General features: G+C 51.2%; 1 protein-coding gene across 9 annotated transcripts in view; it reads right to left on the bottom strand.

Moving 5' to 3' along the window:
• The window catches only part of ZBTB7C (zinc finger and BTB domain containing 7C), a 347,966-nt gene that overhangs the window by 27,240 nt on the left and 301,779 nt on the right, over positions 1–18,947 (bottom strand). Inside the window, exon 4 of one of the 9 annotated variants that reach the window (XM_046671520.1) lies at positions 16,665–16,792. The exons of 6 other annotated variants lie outside the window; for them this stretch is intronic. In XM_046671520.1, coding sequence (XP_046527476.1) covers positions 16,665–16,792 — 128 coding nt within the window. Of the gene's footprint in view, positions 1–3,124; positions 3,269–13,841; positions 13,946–16,664; positions 16,793–18,947 lie in introns of those variants that run through there. 2 more of the 9 variants (XM_046671522.1, XM_046671523.1) reach the window with 2 other exon arrangements.

Genomic DNA, 18,947 nt, shown 5'->3' with positions numbered 1-18,947 from the left:
ACAACATGTGGGAGACAGACGGTTAATTCTGAGATTCCTCCAACTGATAGCAATGGAATCAAACTGGTAACTGAGATGGATGGAGCGCTCCTTCGGTGCTAGTTGCTGTTCTAAATATTTTACGTGGATTCTCGCATTTAATCCTCTCAAAAACCCGATGGGGTAATGGTGTCACCATCGTTACCCCATTTTTCAGATGAGGAAACTGAGGTAGAGTGGACGCTTGAACCCAAGCAGGTGAGCTCCAGATTATACCTCTGACCATGAAGCGGCTCCTCGTTGCTCACAGCCGTGCCCCTGCGCCTCTCCTGGCCCCAGACCTGGGGTGGGATCGTGGGGAGAGGCTCCAGTGGGGTGGGAGCTGTGGGAAGAAGGAGGGCAGAATCACCCTGCAAGGGCTCCTCTCAGGTGTAAGACGTCCTGGTTACACCTCGGCCCTTGGAAAACACTTCTGCTTCCCTGCCGTTGTCCACACCAATTTGGAGATGAGGCCCAGATCGGGCGCCCAGCTGGATGGCCTCAACGATCCCAACCCCGCCTGCCTGTGTTTTTCAAAGGAAGTGAAACCTCAGATTTGCCTCCGAACTTACACTTTTCTTCTAAGCAGACACCATCCACCACGAGAACCGCCTGGCACTGGGCTGGGAAGAACAAACTGGAAGCTTGCAATTTTCAGGCTTAATTGCACAGTTACATATAATATTATTATATAGAACTTTTATTGCACCAGGAAAGTCCAAGTATTTCCTTTTCCTATTTATATACTCGAGCCCAGTCTGTCCTCTGCTATAATTTCCCTCCTTGCCCACTGTAGAGGCTGATGGCTGTTTGGTTCCAAGAGCCCTTTCCTAAGACAGGGCAATTAGGGTGTGAGTATAAACCTCATGACAGATGAGCGGTTTATTTGTGGAGTATCAGCCAATTCACAAATGTTATTGATTACTCACCATGTGCTTGACCTGGGCTTCAGGCTGTGTGGAGCTTGAAACAGGGACCCAAACCTGCTTTTGAGTGGCTTCTGGCTTCACTGAGCAGGTAAAACTAACCCACGGCAAAATATTAGAAACATGAACCAAGAAGGAATCTGGTGTGGGCTGGGTCCTACGATCAGGGATGATGTGGGAGCCAGTAAGTGATAGGTGGGTATGTGGGCTATACCACTGTCTGGGCAGGACCCCAGTGCCAGGCTGTCATGATGGAGAGACTGCATGACAGTGCACAGCAAGCACCCCCTTTTGATTGCAGCCCGGGAGACCAGCCTCCCCTGTATGTTCAGTTTCCCCAGGGCATGTCTCAGGGGACAAGAGCCTTTCTTCCCTCTGCTGTGTTTGTCCCCGCCACAGGAGCCCAGCACCAAGGACTGGATACTTTCACATCTCTGGGGAGGGTGCCTCACCTGTCAGCACCTTACAGAGTAACCACCCCCCACCCCCCCCCCCCCCCCATCACCACCACTCATCATCCATTTGAGCTGAGAGCTTTGGTCTCCAGACTATTATAAATTACACTGAAAATATTCTCAAGGCACAAGCATCCCCACCCCACGCCCCAGCCTCTAGCCCAGAAAAGCCTGGTTGACCCACTGATGGCTCAGTGATTTCCTCGCACCTAGGAAGTCTGATCCCCCTTTGAAGTCTCAAGATCAAAAATGTTGGATAAGAAATACAAGGTTAAAAAGTTAGAAAAGACTTGGCAAAAAAACGTCATTATTTGCAGAGGATAAGCTTGGATATTTTCCTATACAAACAACGGACAAGTTCAAAAACGTGTTAGAGGAGCCCACTTACTTGGCAACAAAAATGGATACAACACCTAGGAATAAGCTCGTAAGAAATGTGCAAGATCCGTACAAAGAAAGTTTTAAAATATGACTGAAGTGCTTTTTTAAAAGCCTTAAATGGAAAGGTATATCCTGCTCTTGCATCGGCAGCCACAACATTGTAAACACGCCAATTCCTCCTAAATAGTTCAATTAATGCAATATGATCCCAATAAAAATATCAACCAGAATTTCTACTGAAATTAGATAAGCTGACTCTAAAGTTCATATAGAAAAAAAAAATGCATTTAAGAATAGCCAAGAGATTTTTGAACCAGATGAGCAATGGGAGGAGAGGGGCTTGCCTTACCAGATATGAAAACAATATCCACCGCCTAAGACCTGCATCTCACCTTCACACCAGAGCGTGCATGTGTGAGCGGTTCAAATGTTCCCCGGGAGTCAGGCTCAGGACCCACTTCCGGCTCTCCCAGAGGGAGGGAGGAGAGGGTCTGGAAAGGGCCGTTGCTTCCTACTTAGGACACGGAATGCTACTCTTGATTAACTTGATTGCTCTACACCCTTTCCAAAACTATTTCTTCCAAAGCCAGAGTGACAGCCCCCTCTTTCCGCGTTTCTGATGTTCAGTTCTAAATAGACGGTATACTTAAGCCCAAAGAACCATTTAGGAGTTTAAGAATCACGAAGAAAAATCCTGCAAGGGGGCCTGCTGCTGCTGCTTTTCCAACAGCCCAGGGCCCAGTCTCTCCCGGAGCCCACCTGCCTCAACCCCAGAGAGACATCTCCCAAACCACCCAGGCTGTTTTCCCCAAAGGCAGCCGGGTGGGAGGACACGACCCTTTCTCCTCCCACCTCTTTCCTGGCCAGCAGGCTGATATTTCAAGACTAATCAAAAAAAGTTGAAGGGAAGAGGAGAGCCCTTTTGTAAAGTGGTGTCTAAACAGAGGCAGCCCCACCGTTTTTTTGGGCGGGTGGGTGGAGGTGACCAAAGATGCAATTATAACGGAGCCCATCCTCTCCCACAAGACCCATTTTAACCAGGGTGTAATAAAGCCCCAGGTCATCCACCCTCTGATTTGGGTTAGATGAGATGAATTTTTAGCTTTTCTGGGGAGTGTGTGCCAGCAGGGGAAGCACAACAGAGAAGGGACAAACACACAGGCTTCAGTTCCCTGGAAGGAGGAGCAGACTGGGCAGGGATGGGAGAGCCACCCTCTGCTTCCTCCTGCTGTGCCTTTGTTTCCAAGTTAGCTATGGAGGGCCGGATCCTGGGGAGATCATGGGTCTCCCTCTCTTTCCTCCCTTGCCCCTGACAGTGAACTGTCCCTGCTCCATCTTTCTCACCTTACCCTCCTCTCCATTCCTGCTGCCACTTGTTCAGAAGCGAATCCATCTTCACCACCGGCTCCTAGAGCATACACACGCTGGGATCCACCACCTGGTCGCTGTCTACCTTGCTTGTCTGCCTCCTGCTGGTTACCTGCTTCCAACAAGTGGGAGGTGTTACCAGCATGCCCATCTCCCACCTTGCCATCTCGGCGTTGCTCATTCTGTCCCCTCTGCTGACGCTAGGTTCCCTCCCAACCTCCTCGCCACCTTCACTGGGCTAACTCTTGCTCATCCCAAGACTTGGCCTGGGTATTATCTCCTCCAGGAAGCCTTCCTGGATTATGTGCCTGTCCTCCTTGTTCCCATCCTTCCTTCTCTCCCGGCCCTTACCACATGGAGATGTAACTGGAAAATGGGTGTTGTGACCGACCTGGGAGGGAGGAGGAAGAAGTGACTCTGAGATGTGAGGTTTTGGGTTGGGGTTCAGGGTAGGGACAGAAAGACTACAGTGAGGGCTGCAGGATGAGCTTGTCAGGGATCTCCATAAGCCATGGTGTGAGAAGGGCTGCCAGGAGTGGAGAGAAACACAGCCCAATTCAACCCCAGCTGCTTGAAAGGTGGTGACGGAGCAGCCGTGGAGGGCTTGGGCTGGGGTGACACTGGATAGAGGCAGAGACTGGAGTTTGACCCTGTCCTGGCCTCTGCAGGCCGATGAATTTACCCCACAGCAAGGGAGGCAGGATAGCTTGGAAATGGCTACAGGCAAGTTCTGAAGCTTTAGTTATTAAAATGGTACAAGGAATGATGTGCACCCAGATGCAAAGCTCAGCACACAGAAGGGTAGTGAGGAAGGTTTCCTAAAACAGACAACAGTGGGATTAGACAAAAGTTGGGTTACTTATATATCCCCCCCAGAAAATGTCATTCCTTCCTTTTCTCCTTTGCCCCACCAGCCATCACGTTCTGCCAATGAGGGGGCGGCTGCCGGTGTGTTCTCACCCTGGAGCTCCTGGCTCCTCCTTCCTTTGTCAGGGATGCTCTCACTTTCTCCATCCTGAGCCCCGTCTCCCTCCACTAGTCCTGAACACTCATTAAGCCCCTCAGGCTGTTGGAGATGACAGCAGGGTGGGGGATCATCTTCAGACCCATAAGAAACCCCAACTCCATTAGTAGGCCGGACAAAGAGTTTTGCACACATACACATGTGGCTAGTTCTCAAATGCAAGCAAATAGGATTGTGATGGACTCAACACAAATACACATAAAAACATTTCTGAATCATCTGAGCCAGGTACAGCCAGGCAGAGGTCCAGGAAATGTATTGAACTTCAAAAAATGTTTTAAGCTTCAAATCTTTTGAGCATCTTCAAAAGGATGGGGCCCACAGGACCAGAATGTAAGTTCCTTGACAGTAAGTATGGTTTGCTTCTTCATACCCCCCACAGGATGAAGCTCGGAGCTTCACACCAGCAGGCATTTGGCATATGTTTGTCGAGTGGCTCTTTCATCCCACATGGGCCTGGTTGCCATGAAGTGGTCAGTATTACCTTGACTTTCCTAAGGAGGAAACGACCTGGGGGCATAAGTAGTAATGACAGAGCCCTTGGTAAGTAGCAAATGCTTGTGCTTGCTTCATTCTTCTAGTAACGCTGGGCCTGGCCACACGCTGTGCACTTGTGCTTACATGTAGCCAAGGAGAGCAAAATGCAAAACCAGAAAATTCACGAGAGGTCAGTCTCCCAAGGAAAAAAATGGGAAAGTCTTATTTCTTCAGATTAAACAACTTATGAATTGGGATAAGAAGGATTTCCTCTATAAACCTTCTGCCCAATAGTGGTTCTCAATTGCTATAACCTCAAAATATAACAAGCACGGCCACTGTGGGACCGGGACCCTCCATTTTGTTCCTGAGTCTACATAGTTTGAGAGGTGAGGGGAGCATCTGGTGGTGCCTTTGAAGAGGTTTGATCCCTGGGAGGGGCAAGGAGGGCAGTTCCCCCCCTCTCCCAGGAGGACCTGGCTTAGCTGGAAGTGCGAATCGCACTGGATTTCTACGCTATTTGGTCCACAATATCACTTCTGTGCTGAACATCATATCCAGTCACGCTCACAGAACCACTGATCCCTGAGCGTGTCAGAACACACCCAGAGCAGTTTTAATTTCACGCACCAATTCTTGAGCACCTACTTTGCGCCAGGCATTGAGTGGGCGCTTTCATATATATTTCCTCATTTAATCCTCACGATAATGCTGTGGGCTGGTTATTTCTACCCCCATTTTCCTATGGGGAGACTGAGCCACGAATAGGAGAGTCACATGTCCCAGGACGTCCAGCAGGGCAGTGGTCAGTTCCGGTCCAGGAGCTCCACTTGAGAGTATCCAAAGGCCACAAACTGGGATAATGGTGGAAAGAGACGGGAAGGTGGTCTGCAAACTCTGAAGAAGGCCCCTAGGATGTCGGGGCTGAATGGGACCTTTTATGATTGAGGATGCTGAGGCACAGAGAGGGAAAAAGACTTGCCCACTGAGTTCTGGGAGAAAATGCAGTGTGCGCTCTTAGTCACAGCCAGGATGCTGGCTCTGGCATGGGTAACCACAGCGATGGCAGGGCACCCATGTTTTGCTCAGCTCTCCACTGTAGGGTGGAGGCCCAGGGAACAGTGGGTAGGGAGAGGCCTGTGACTGTCAGCCAACATCTCAGAAAGGATTATCACACACCACTCTCACCCAGGTTACCCTCCCTGCTTCCCACCGCCCAAAGCCCAGAGGTGAGATTAATTCATCTTGGTTTCCCCAGGACTTGCCTGGTTTAAGCATCGAAAGTCCTGCGTTCCAGGAATCCCCTTGGTCCCGGGCAAAGTGGGATGGTTGTTCACCCTAGGCTATCTATCTCCACCTTCTTGTACAAACCACTCAGCTCTGCTGCCTTTCGTGGTCATGTGACCTGGCTTCCCGAGACACACAGTTTAGGGCTTTTGGTACCAGCCCACAGCCTTGGGGTACTGCCCTGCCCCAGTCAGTGACGGAGAAAGAATTCCTGTTGTCACCGTGGATTGCTCAACTCTGGCACCTTTCTGCTTTTCCTGTGAGGGGGCAGCCCTCCGTCTCCAGGCTCCCAGAGGGACACAGACCAGGGAGCGGCGGAAGTCGGGGAGACAGATGTGATGGAGACGGGAAGAAGGGAGGGAGGGGAAGTTGATGAAACTGAGACAGAGAGAAGAGGGATAGAAGGGAGGCGGGGATAAGGGAAGTGTGGAAAAGGAGGGAAAGAAGGAGACATGGCAACAACAGTCATACAAATAAGGGCCAGCTGCATGGCCAGCTGTGGTCCAGGTTTCAACAACCACCCACTGGGAAGAGATATATTTAGAGTGATGGGGCTGCCTGGACTACCTGGTTTAATGCCCTCATTTTGCAGATTTTGAGAAAACTGAGGCCTAAAGGACTGGCAGGTAGGAGTAGAAGTCATGTCAAACTCCTTTTTGTACCCAACCCAGAACTTTCATGGGATCTCGTGTGTGGCAGGTTCTTAAATGTTCATTAATAAGGATGGTGGCAATAGTGATATTCATCTCTGGCAATCCAGTCCTCTTAAGCAAGACTTTCCGACTCACCATCAACACAAGGTTGGATAATTATGTTGGAAATTTGAGCAACGTGGCCATGAAGGATGAGAAGGTGGCTCCAGTCCACTGGGAAACAGAAGCAGGGCGGGGTCCACATGTGACGGCTGCTGGATGGGGGTGGCTGGAGGATGACTTACGAAGCCCTACTCACCCCAACGTACATCTCTTCTACCTGCCAGACAGGATGCCACCCAGCTTGCCATTCCCTCCACTGGGAATTCCCACCAGTGGAGATTTTAACGAGGAACTCTGCTGGTGGGAACCAACAAAGCCATTTTTATCCTGCACCCAAGTTTTTAGGGATTTCTGGATAAGCCCGAGAGTGATGGTGTGAGCTCATTGGGTCAACCGCTCGTCCCCTTGGAAGATCCAGGGAATCTGCCCCGTGAACCTCTGGCCCACTGTCCGTGCCCCCAGACATGCGAGGTGTGCAAAGGAGAGGAATGGTGATAGGAACTGGGAGAGGAAGGGGGGCTGAAGGCAGAGGGGGCCTCTCCAGGAGAGAACCTTGCATTCTGCTCCAGTGGAAAGAGACCCCCCAGCCTAGTCTTGAGTGGCAAAGCCCACAGCAGGCTTCTCATCCTGGCTCCTTGGGGATGTGAGTATCCTCTCTCTCCCATCCAAGAAAAGGACTCCCTGGTCAAAGATTTCAACCACCAAGACCTGACACAGCTTTTGGGTTTGGGAGGGGCCCCGTTGTGAGAGCCCTGGTGGGAAGCAGGACCCTACCTCCCACTGGGGAAGTGGGGCTCCCTCCACTCCCACCCCAGGCAGCGAGCTCACGAGCATATAACCCAGGCCCAGCCGGTTGGACGCTGTGGCCAGGATTTTGAATCTAAAGTGAGTGATAGCTAGCTAGCAGAAGTTCTTGTCTCTTATTCTGCAACCGTGACCTTTGAATGACACAAACATGCTTGAGATAGCTGAATCTCAGAGCCCTGTAGGAGATTCACACATACAGCCCCCCCCGCCAGGAAAGCCCATAGTAAAGAAACCTGTTTAACTTTAACTCTGCATTTCCCAAACTTGTTTAATCTTTCTGCTTTGCCTAGCACTTTCTAATAGCCTGTGGAACTGGTGTGACAGGGACCCCGCAGGGAACACTGGTATGGAGCTGTGCTTTCCAAACTTTTTCAGTCACGGAAACCATAGAGAAATACTATTTTCATGGCACCCAGGAGTATGAGGGCTCGTAAGAGGTTGCTGCCTGTTCAGTTGACAGGAGGGCTGAGGGGGTCCGTGTCTGGGCACAAAGCTACTGGTTGCAAAGCTCTGGAACAGAGGACAGAGCCCTCTGGGATAGGAAGTGGAGGCCTGACCTCCTGCCCTGGCTCTGGTTCAAACCAGCTTCCCTGAGATCACCCAGGTCGCTGGGCCCCAGCTGGTCTCTGAACTCCTGGCCTGGGGCCTCCTCCACTACACCACACAGCCTCCTGTCCAGAGATCTTGGAAAAGCAGTCTTATCCGAGCACCCCTGTTCTCTGTCATCAGATGAGGAGGGTGGGGCAGCCCATCTTTCAATCCACCCCCCAACCCTGGAGTTAGCTTGGGGCCAGGACTTGCCAGCTCTGTCCTCTGCCTCCTTTTGCTCCCCCACAACCAGCGCCAGGATCCAGCCCCAGCAGGCCGTGGAAGCCTCTGGTGTGAGGCAGCCCTGCCTTTGGAGGGCTCCTCTCTCCAGCATGCGGCATCTGCTCTATCCTTCATCTGCCAGCCAGGCATCATCTCCTGGCCGGCTGAGCCTCTGGCTTCCACTCCATGCACCTTCTGAGCCCCATAATTGTTGCAGGGTGTCCCCTGGGGCCTGGCTCAGTGCCCAACGTGTCTCTGGAGTCCTCCGTCTGCCCACAGCCTGCTTCATCCAGACTCTGTTTGGATCACCATCTCTGGCCAACATCACATGCCTATTTCAGAGGATCTGCACACCCCATTGATGAGGGTGCTGCCAAGCCCTCATTGGGTAGGGGTGGGGGTGACATGCAACTAGCAAGATCAACCATCCTAACTGGGTTGGATTTAAAGCAAACTCTATTTCACAAGCCATATGTAACGCTGAACAGGAGGCGGGTGTGCAGAAAGCCTCTCCGTGGACGATGGCATTAAGTGTGCAGACCCAAGCATAGATGAAGCAGCCACAAAATTATAGATACCGCGGGGGCCTGGATATAAATGTAGGGAGTTGGCATCCACGGGGAGGCCTCCCAATTCACCCTCTACTTAGAGGGAGAGTTGATCTACAGCTTCCCCCTCTCCTGTTCCCAAGATCTTGAAGAGTGAGTCCACAGACTGGAGAGAGAGAGGCAGGGCCCATCCACATGATCACAGACAGGTGTTTCTCCTCAAGCCCCAAGCTCTATTCATTGCCAAAATGCAAGACCTGGAAAGGGTGGCTGGCTGACTTGAGTCATATCTTCCTCAGTAGGTGAAGGAGTCAGACTTCACCTTTAAGGGCTCTCCATGGTTCTTACCATCTACGAGTTCATCACAAGTAAAACAGCAGTGAAAGAACGAGGTATGGGCCCTGGATGAGTGGTTCTACTTCTCCTGGTCTCAGTTCCCTTATTGTAAAATGAGGTGGTCAATGACTAATTTAATGCGTCAACTTGGCGAGGCCATGGTTTCCAGATTTTGGTCAAACACCAGTCTGGATGTAGCTGTGAAGGTATGTTTTAGATGATACTAACACTAAATCAGTAGACTTTGAGTAAAGCAGATGATCCTCCATAATGGGTGGGCCTCATTGAACCAGTTGAAGGGTCTAACAGAAAAAAGACTGAGATCCCCAGAGGAAGAGAGAATTCTGCCTCTAGATTGTCTCTGGACTCAAGCCGAAACATCAGCTCTTCCCTAGGTCTCCAGCCCGCCATCCTACCTTGCAGATTATGGACTTGCTAACCTTCACAATCATGTGAGCTGAGTCCTTAAAATAAATCTCTCTCTTGTGTATACACAGACACACACACACACACACACACACACACACCCCTATTGGTTCTGTTTCTCTGGAGAACATTGACTAATGCAAGCTAGTTAGATGAGTTAGTGGTCTTCAAACTTGAGTCCTGTGGGTCTTAACCCAGGCTGCACCTCAGAATCACCACAAGAGCTGTTAAAACCACCAATGTCTGGACCCCAACCTCAGACCAGTTGAATCAGACTCTCCAGGGATGGGGCCTGGGCATCAGTGTTTTAAACTCCCCAGGGCGTCCCCATGTGCAGCCAAGGCTGAGAACCACAGTTGAGTCACTTTGGAACTTATTAAAAACACATCTTCCACCCAAGGCCTATGAATCAGAACCTTCGGGGGTGGGCTCCTGGCATCTTCAGATTTAACAAGCTCCCCAGCACGTGGGTCAGCTGCTCTCTACAGCTTGAGAGCTCGGGTATGGATTGCTCTCAGGGTCCTCTTTGCTTTGTCAATCTACCATTCTGTGGTCTGAGTTTTGGGGCCAGAACACACAGTTCCCTCTCAGGTAGAGGCCAAGAACATCATGGCGGGAGAAGCCAGCAGGGCGCTATGATTTGAAAAGGGGACAAATTCTGCACCCTCCCATCCTCCACCAAGAGCACGTGCCACCCACCAGATAGGTCGCCTGTGTACACACAGCATCCCACCCACCTTTGTCTCCCCAGCCCCAGTGTAGGGCATGGCACAGAGAAGTGCTCATTCATCTTTGTTGCTTCATTGATTGACTAAAGGAACATCTTGCCTCATCACCTCTGGGCTCCTCCCTGTCCAGGTGTTTCTGTGGGTGGCACGCTTCTCCTCTTTCCCAGTTCTCTCCTGCTGTGACCTGAAAAGGCCTTTCCCCTCCTTGTCATCTCAGCTCCTAGCCCTTCTCCAGGGTCCAGTTCATACCCTCTCCCTTTGAAAGACGTTCCCCGATTCTTCTCTTCTGCGCCTGATTGGAGTTACCAGCAGGCCCAGAGAGCTGTCACACAGCGCTTTTCTAGTTATCTTACCTGCCTTCTCCTGTGTCGTCCCCAGCCTGTGAGCAGCTGGAGGACAGGCCACCCTCCACAGTCTACCCAGGGCTGGCACATGGCAGGCAGCTGTGAGAACTCATGACATACTAAGAAATCCCCACTTGGTGGTCAATAGAGGCCCAGGAGAGGTGTCATCTCTCCTACCACTGCCCCTGCCATTTTTTTGGAGGCTCTATCACCAGGAACAAGGCTTTGAGCTGAATGTGCATTATCTTGAGGAGGATAATATTCCTTTCGATTCCCAGGCTATGCTCTTAACCACTAGACTGTAAGGCCTCCCCACTGCCCTGTGAATGGAGCAGAAAAAGGGTGTTTATTGCCCCTGAGAAACGTAAGAATGAAGGGTGGGATTGGAGCCAAGGTGGGAAACCGGAAAGAAGATCTGGTCAAAGGCTCAGGGTGTGAGTGATTCGGAAGTCGTTTCAGGGGAGTTGGGTCTGGCCCCTCGGGGGGGGGGGGGGAGGAGAGGGAAGTGATGTGTCAGGCCCTCTGTTAGCCCTTAATGCACATGCTGTAGATGAGGCTCCAGGAATCACTCGCCGTTTCACAGGTGAGACAGCTGAGGCCCAAGGAGATGAAGTGACTTACCGAAAGCGTCAGTGCTGCCATGGGGCAGAGCCAGAACCCGAACTCAGGTCTAGGTGACTTCAGTGGGAACCCAAGTGAAGGCCAAGGAGGAAGACAGGGACTCATTCCTTCACCCATTCAATAAATACAGCTTAGACGTGTATGATGTGCCAGGCGCGCCACGTGGCAGCAAACAAAAGTCCGTAATGAGTTTTCCGTCCAGTTGAGGGAGGGATGGAATCCTTCTAGGCCATGGCATCCTGGAAGGTAACACGGCGGGTCCTGCCTGCCTGATTCTAAAGTTATCCTTGTATATGAGCCCCTGGATGCAGACTGGTACCTGGCCTCCAGCTGTGACAGCTACGAAGACACTCTCATCAGATGGGGTCAGCCAGAGAAAAGGACCGGTGCGATGTTGCTGGTCGAGGTCTAGAGGCAGCAGGAAGGAGAGGAGGAGGAAGGCTGTCCCCTATGCCAGTGGGCAGTCAAAAGCCCTAGCAAAGCTGGAAAGAACGCTCCATCTCAGCGTGGGGGCCACACCTTCTGCCACACAGTGTTCTCCTGGGAAGGGAAATTCCCTTCCCTGAAACAGCACCAGGAGCTCAGCGATTCCCCTCTGAGTCACACTTTGCATCCTTACACCCCTTTGCTCCCTTAAAAGTCCACACCCGACTAGAAGCCCAGAGCAGCCACGAAGGAGGAAGGGATGCCAACAGGCCATCATGGTAGCTTCCAGACAAGAAGAATCTAGGAACTCAGACCCTTGGCTTTCCAACCCTCCTCTTTCCTGATGTTTCTGTGCTGATCCTTTTTGTAGCTTCCTTCTGAGCCTAGGTTTTCCCCTTTTCCAGCGCATCTGAGCACAGCGTAGTGCACCAAAAATTCCCATCAGATTATATATGGGGATTTCTGGCTCAGCAAACGTGCATGTATCACTCTGTGTTGTAACTACTTTTCCCCAGCAGGATGTAAGGTACTTAAGGGCAGAAACCATGTCGGATTCCTGTTATGTCTGCAGCACAGTGCCTGGCACGTAGTAGGTTCTTAACACGTGCATGATAAATGAATGAAAATTTCACAAGAGCGATGGATTCTCAGATATTTCAAAAGCAATCAAACACGCTTCACACAAAGGCACACACTATGTGTACTGTTTATCAGATCCAGAGAGCACTGCAGCTCACCCAGGGGTCCTTGTTATGAACAGAAATGATGACTTTAGATTCTCTGAAAGACTCCTCATTATCTGTAATTTTGAGCAAAGAAGCATGGACGATTCAATGACAACAAAAAACCCACAAACAACCCAAATCAAAAATGGGCAAATGACTCGAAGGGACATATCTCCAGATAGAGAAGTCACCAATAAGCACATGAAAAGATGCTCAGTTCTTGCTCAATATCACTAATTATTAAGGGAAATACAAATCAAAACCACAAGGACATACTACTTTACACCCATTAGGAGGCTGCTGTCAAAAAAACTCAGAAAATAACAAGTGCTAGTGAGGATGTGGAGAATTTGAAACCCTTCTGCATTGCTAGCTGGAATGTGCAATGCTGTGGCCACTATGGAAAAGAGTACAGCGGTTCCTCAAGAAATTAAACAGAATTTCCATCTGATCCAGCAATTCCACTTCTGGGTATACACTCAAAAGAACTGAAAGTGAGGACTCAAACAGATATTTGTGCACCCATGTTCACAGCAGCATTATTCATAGTAGCCAAAAGGTGGAAGCAGCCCAAAAATCCATCAACAGATGACTGGATAAATAAAAGTGGTCTGTCCATACAATGAAATATTATTCAGCCTTAAAAAGGAATGAAGTTCTGACACATGCTACATCATAAATGAACGCTGAAAATATTGTGCTAAGTAAAATAAGCCAGTCACAAAATGACAAATATTGTATGATTCCCGTCTATGAGGTACCCGGAATAGTTAAATTCATAGAGACAAAGTAGAATGGAGGTTACCAGGGGCTGGGAGAAGTAAGGGGGAGTTCTCATTTAATGGATGCCGAGTTTCAGTTTGGGAAGATGAAAAATTTCTGGAGATGAATAGTGGTGATGGTTGTACAACAATTGAATGTACTTAAGCCACTGAATTATACACCTAAATTATCACCTAAATTGTGAATTTTATGTTATGTATATTCTACAATGAATAAATGAATGAATGAATGAATGAATGAATGAAGCATGGATGCTTCTTTGAGGCAGCCGGGGGTATGAGGAAGGCATTTGATCTTTCGAATCAGATAGCCATGATTTCTAGTCCCAGCTGTGTGAGATCAGGTGTCACTTCAATTCTCTGCATTTCAAGTCCCTCATCTGCAAAATGGGGTAAGAATACCCAAAACAGGAAACAAAATACCCACTTTACAAATCAGATCCAAGGACTGGGGAGATGACACCTCTGAACGCTGTAGCCCAGGGCCAGGAGAAGTCAACGCTCCCTGACCTCCTCCCTCTCCCCTTCTCCCCGGCCAGGCCCTGGGCAATGGTTTCAGTTGGCCAGGTCTGCCTTTGGTGCCCACCTCCAGCTCACCTTTCCCAGTGATCTGCAGCCTTCCCATGTCCCATTCCCGAAGGGCAGCTGCCAGCTTCCTTCGACTCAACAGACAGATGCAGGGGTGAGCGGAGCAGGCAAGCCTTACTAGTACCTCCCCTGGGAGCTTGCAACAAGCAGACAAGCACGGACTGAAACGGGAAAGGTAGAATTTCACTTCCTGTGGGAAGTTTGTGGCGGATATATTTTTAGAATGGGGTCCTCTTCCCATTACTCCTCAAATCCCATTTCACCGGTAACTACCTCCTCTGTGGGGAAAGGAGGAGAGGGGGCACCCAGGAGCCTTATTGATGGGTGAAGCAGCTGGCAGACTGCAGAGGAGGAAGCCACTTTGTGCTTTGTCCTGGGCCTGGGACCCCAGGTGCCTGACCCTGGCCAGCACCCTGCTGGCCTCCCTCCAGAGCCACCGCCCTTTTGGGAAGGGAGCCTGGCGTCCCCTTCCCCCTGCCCGGCCACATCCCCATTCTCCCTTCAGGATGACCTGAAAGGGAAGTTTATAAGAGGAAAAGGAATGAAAAGGATCCTATTTAACAGCACATACTGGGCGGGGGAAGTTCCTGACAGGAAACGCTGTGGAAACCGGGCCCAGTTTGGCCATGAAAAACTGGTTTGGCTCAGAACTGGCCAGAGTGGACAGGAGACCTCGGGCAGCTGTACATCGCAATTAAACTGGACTTGTCCCAGTTCACTTTCTTTCTTGTCCCCTGGAAGCAAGCAGACACTATAATAATCTGCACACCACAGGGGGAGAAAGGTACCATTTTTTTTTTTTAATCCAGGAAAGAAACCCCACCCTAATTTAGGTCACAGAGACATGAAGGCTACTGGTTCGGCCCAGCAAATCAGCAGCAGATGTAGGCAGCTGAGCGGAGCCAGGCTGAGAAGCGCGGCTGCCACCCGGCCACCAGCCTGAGTCACCAGGGTGGGGAGGGCGGGCGGTGGTGGGCAGGGGATGGTTATCTTTATTCTTGGGCTGGGGTGTGGGGTGCGGGAAACAATGGGAACAGAAGAGTCCCTGGGGCCAGGACGGGCGCAGTGTCGCGGGCAGGTACAGACAGGCTCCCAGCAGGCTGCTCTTGTGGGCCAAAGAATTCGAACAGGCCCTGAATCTGAACAGGGAGAAGGCCTCGCCTCCCCCCTCCGCCTCTTCCTCTCCTCCCCTCCCCACCCAACAAGACCTTGCAATTCCCTTTTTGCAGGGCTAAGTCTGGCTGTGGCTGGCCAGCTGGTCCCCGCCCCTGCTTCCCCACCCGCTTTCCTTCTGAGCTGGGCCCTGCTGCTGCTGGTGTGGGTGGTTCGGCCCCTGCCCGCCTCCTGCTCTGCTCAGTGCCCCGGTCCTGATCCTGGATCTCGTTTCTTCCCCTGTCCTTAGTTCTCCCTTTTCTCTCTTCACTCTAATTTGTTTCCCGTGGTCCCCAGTGGAAATCTAAGTTTCTTAGGGTTTAGGCCCTGTCCTGCCTCTCAGCCCCTGGCTGGGCATGAAGTGGGGGCCTAGTGACATGGCCTCCTGGAACGTGAGCTCTCGGGAACAGGACCTTCCCTGTCTTGGCGGCCCTCGAGCCCCCCAGCTGCAGGCCTAGGACAGAGTAGGGGCTCAGTGAGTGCCTGTCATATGAATGGATGAGTACCACTGGGCACCAGGGAACCCCAGCAGAGCACAATGACTTAGGCCATCCCAGCAGCCCGTGTGGATAACCACGCTCTGAAGCTGGCTCAGTGCCATATCTCCTGCATAGAGAGTACGGTTTTCATGACATCCTCACGTCAAATAAGCTAGAACTCGGTCTGGGAGAGAGAGACCCAGTCTTCCCAACCCCCAAGAACCTTCCAGTGATAGAATGGAGAGAAGAGTAAGGGCCTACTCTCAAAGACGCTCTCTCTGGCCCAACAGAGAGAACAGAGTCAAAGCATATGTAGCAGAAAGCTCTCAGCGCTCTGTAGCCGGGGAAATAGGGAGGGAAAAAGGCTTGGTCAAGGACTCCTGGTTCATCAAAGGAGCTGAAACCCAGGTCTCCTGCTGGCCAAAGTCCTTCCCATTTAGTGCTGTTTTTGTGATGGGTCACATAGTCATTAATGTACTGGCACCATTTTTTTTTTTTTAATTCTCCAATTTTTCTTGACTCTCTGACCTCTCTAGTTAATTAGACTCACACCTTTGCCGGCATCAAAATACATCATCTGTCAAAGTGCACAGAGCAGAGGGAGGTGGCACAAGGTACAAGAAGAGACTAGAAAAGGGGTGTTTCACCATTTTCCCAGTATACAGGCCTCTCCTCCGTGTACTGTTTCAAGCCCCATTTCTCCCACCCCACAGGGCTACAGCTATTATCACTAAGAAATGCACAGTGAGCTTCCTCCGCGTGTGGGCTGCCATCGAAGGCATTGCTAAACAGCCTACTCAATAGACTTTCGGTTTTCACCTGGTCTTTCTCTCCCCACCCAAATGCCCACCTGGTTCTATGGGAGATATGGGACACAAGAGGCGCCCTTGGGTTTTGGCTGCAGCTCCTTGCATTCTTGTCTGGGGTGGGGTTGCAATGTGGGAGGGCTTCTAGCCCAGGGCCCCAAGACGACAAGAAGGAAGCAGGATGGAAGTGGCAACAGCTAGCCCAGAGAGGAGGCGCGTGCCTGAACCTCCAGGGACCTGTTTGGTGCCTGCAGTTCCAGGAAGCCCAAGAGCAGCTCTGCCTCCCCTCCTGTGGGCTTGGCTGAGAGGAGCAGCAGCGCAATGACTGCACCATCTGGGTTGACTTATTCCACCTCCCACCTCCCCACTCCCAGGATGGGATCCGAGGGCTTAACCTGCAACTTCCGGAGGAGCAAAAACCACAAAGCTGTTTCTGAGCAAGAACTCCAGGGCTGCTTCCGGTGGGGAGGGGCAGGTAAATCCTTTCTGCTTTTTCCCAGAGTTGGTTTTCTCCTCCCTGCACCTGAATGGGAGAGTGTCCGGGTTAAATGGAGGCGTCTAGGACGGCCCCACCTGCTCTGTTGGCTAATCCGTCTACACCTGCAGAAATCGGACCACTGGCTGAAGACCCTGCAGCCTCCCTGGACACCCTATCTGTCCTCTGCGGATGGAACACACAATCCATCTACAAGCACCCAAGACAATGCCTGGCACTAGAACTGGGTGCTAAAGGAATGCTTGCTCCTTTGCCCTCCCTCTCTATTCCTTCCTCCTCAGGGTGGGTTCAGGCAAATTCAACAATTTGCCCCCTTGCCCCTTCTATGTATGGCTATGCTACAATGTGTTCATTCATTTCTCCATTGATGGATAGTTGGGTTGTTCCCACCTTTTGGCTATTGTGAATAGTGCCACCATGAACATTCATGTACAAGGACTTGTTTGTGTCCCTGTTTTCACTTGTTTCGAGTATATGCCCAGGAGGGGATTCCTGGGGGAATTATAGAGTATTCAGAGCTGAATGAACTGAAAAGTCAGTTATTCCAAATTTGTAGATAGGGAAACTGAGGCCTGGGTAGCTTATCTGCCCTGCTGCGGGTCACGCATGTGTCAGGATGGCACACATGTGTGTGTCTGGAAGCCAAGGGGTCCGAGGCTCTTCTTAGTTCAACCACATGGAAGTCATGACTTCCTGCATCATGTGGGTTCTATGGCGTCAAGCCCAGTGCCCCTTGCACATGAGAGGCACAGAATGTTTATGGAGTGAATGAATGAATGAATGAAAGAAAACATTTAGCCCTAGTTTTTAAAAGTATAACCCACTCTTAAAAGAGAAAATCCCTTATGCCATCTTGGAGGGTCAAAGCATCTTGGGGATTAATTCTACAAGGGTCAGAATAAAATGGGCCCAGCGTCCACCTCCCTTGGAGGAGACAAACTCATCCACAGTGGGATCAGGGGTGCTGTCACTCTGTTCCCTCACCTATCGCTTCCTGGCTGCCTCAGCCTCTCCTCACCACCTCCCTCAGTAGAGCGGTAAAGTGGCTGTGCCTTAGTGAGCCACCATGGCCCAAGGAGAAGGCAGCCAGCCCACCTCTTGGTTGGAGCCTCTTGGGCTCCATACTCATGGCAGAACGTGCTCACACTGGGAGAAGGCAGTGGGCTCCAGCCCACTTGATAGGCCAGCTGTCCCAGTGGGCTCTCATGGTGCCAAGTGGTTCCATTTTGTAGGGCAGGATGTGGCCCCCAGGACTTCATGCCTGTGGGCTATCAGGGTCCTGGGGAAAGGGTTTGTGGTTCCACTTCCAGGCAGACAAGCACAGGCACCTCTGCTGGCAAGAAAGCCTAGTCTGCAGCCAGTGGACGAGGGCCCAGGGATTACGGGGCACAAGCAAGCTCCTTTCTCACCCTTCCACCTCCTCCGTGAGCAGAACTGTCGAAACTTACAGCAGCCACACAACAAGGCTAAAGACACCACTGCTCCTCCACAAACAGGGAGATGTCCCCCACACATGCAAGCCCAGCTGACGTTCTAATGGTATCTGGAGCCCACCTGGTGTGGAAGGGACATCTCGAGGTCTCTATCAGCTGTGAGGCGGTAGCCCGGGATCAGATCAGCCCTGCGTGGAATACAAGGGCTTTTGGGCCAGCGTGCCGTCAACCTAAACCCTTCAGGCTCCTCGGCTGACGCCGTCCTGATTCCTCTACCCAGTAGCTCTGGTACTTGGACAGACATATACGTGTGACTCTCAGATGCCTGAGGGAAGACAGCTCGCCTGCCCACTGAAGTCATCAGTGCCACCTGTAAATGACAGTGCATCTGGGTATTTACTGCGCCTTCCACTTCACACCTCTTTATAGTTCTCCACGGACCCCAGTGAGGGTCCACAGACTTCACGTACTGGCGCTCATGAAGGTGAAGCTCAGGGAGCTGCAACCAGGCACTAATTGATGCAGATGAAAGGAAGGACAAGGGCTTGGCATTTATAATTCCCAGGCATCATTCTAGTTCCCATCTGTCCTTGCCTGGCCTTGGCAAACCATCTCACCTCTGTGGGCCTCGGTGCATCTGTGCGGGAAGGAACGGTCTCTGCACCATTCCGTCGATCTGAAGGGCCCTCATCAGTGATCTCCATACACGGGCACAGGTGTACCTCACACCAGATATCTGACAGCAGGCT

Source organism: Equus quagga, chromosome 9, assembly GCF_021613505.1.
Source record: "Equus quagga isolate Etosha38 chromosome 9, UCLA_HA_Equagga_1.0, whole genome shotgun sequence".
Classification (NCBI taxonomy): Eukaryota; Metazoa; Chordata; class Mammalia; order Perissodactyla; family Equidae; genus Equus; species Equus quagga.
Note: the sequence above shows the minus strand (reverse complement) of the source record. Positions and strands in the feature narration are given on the sequence as shown.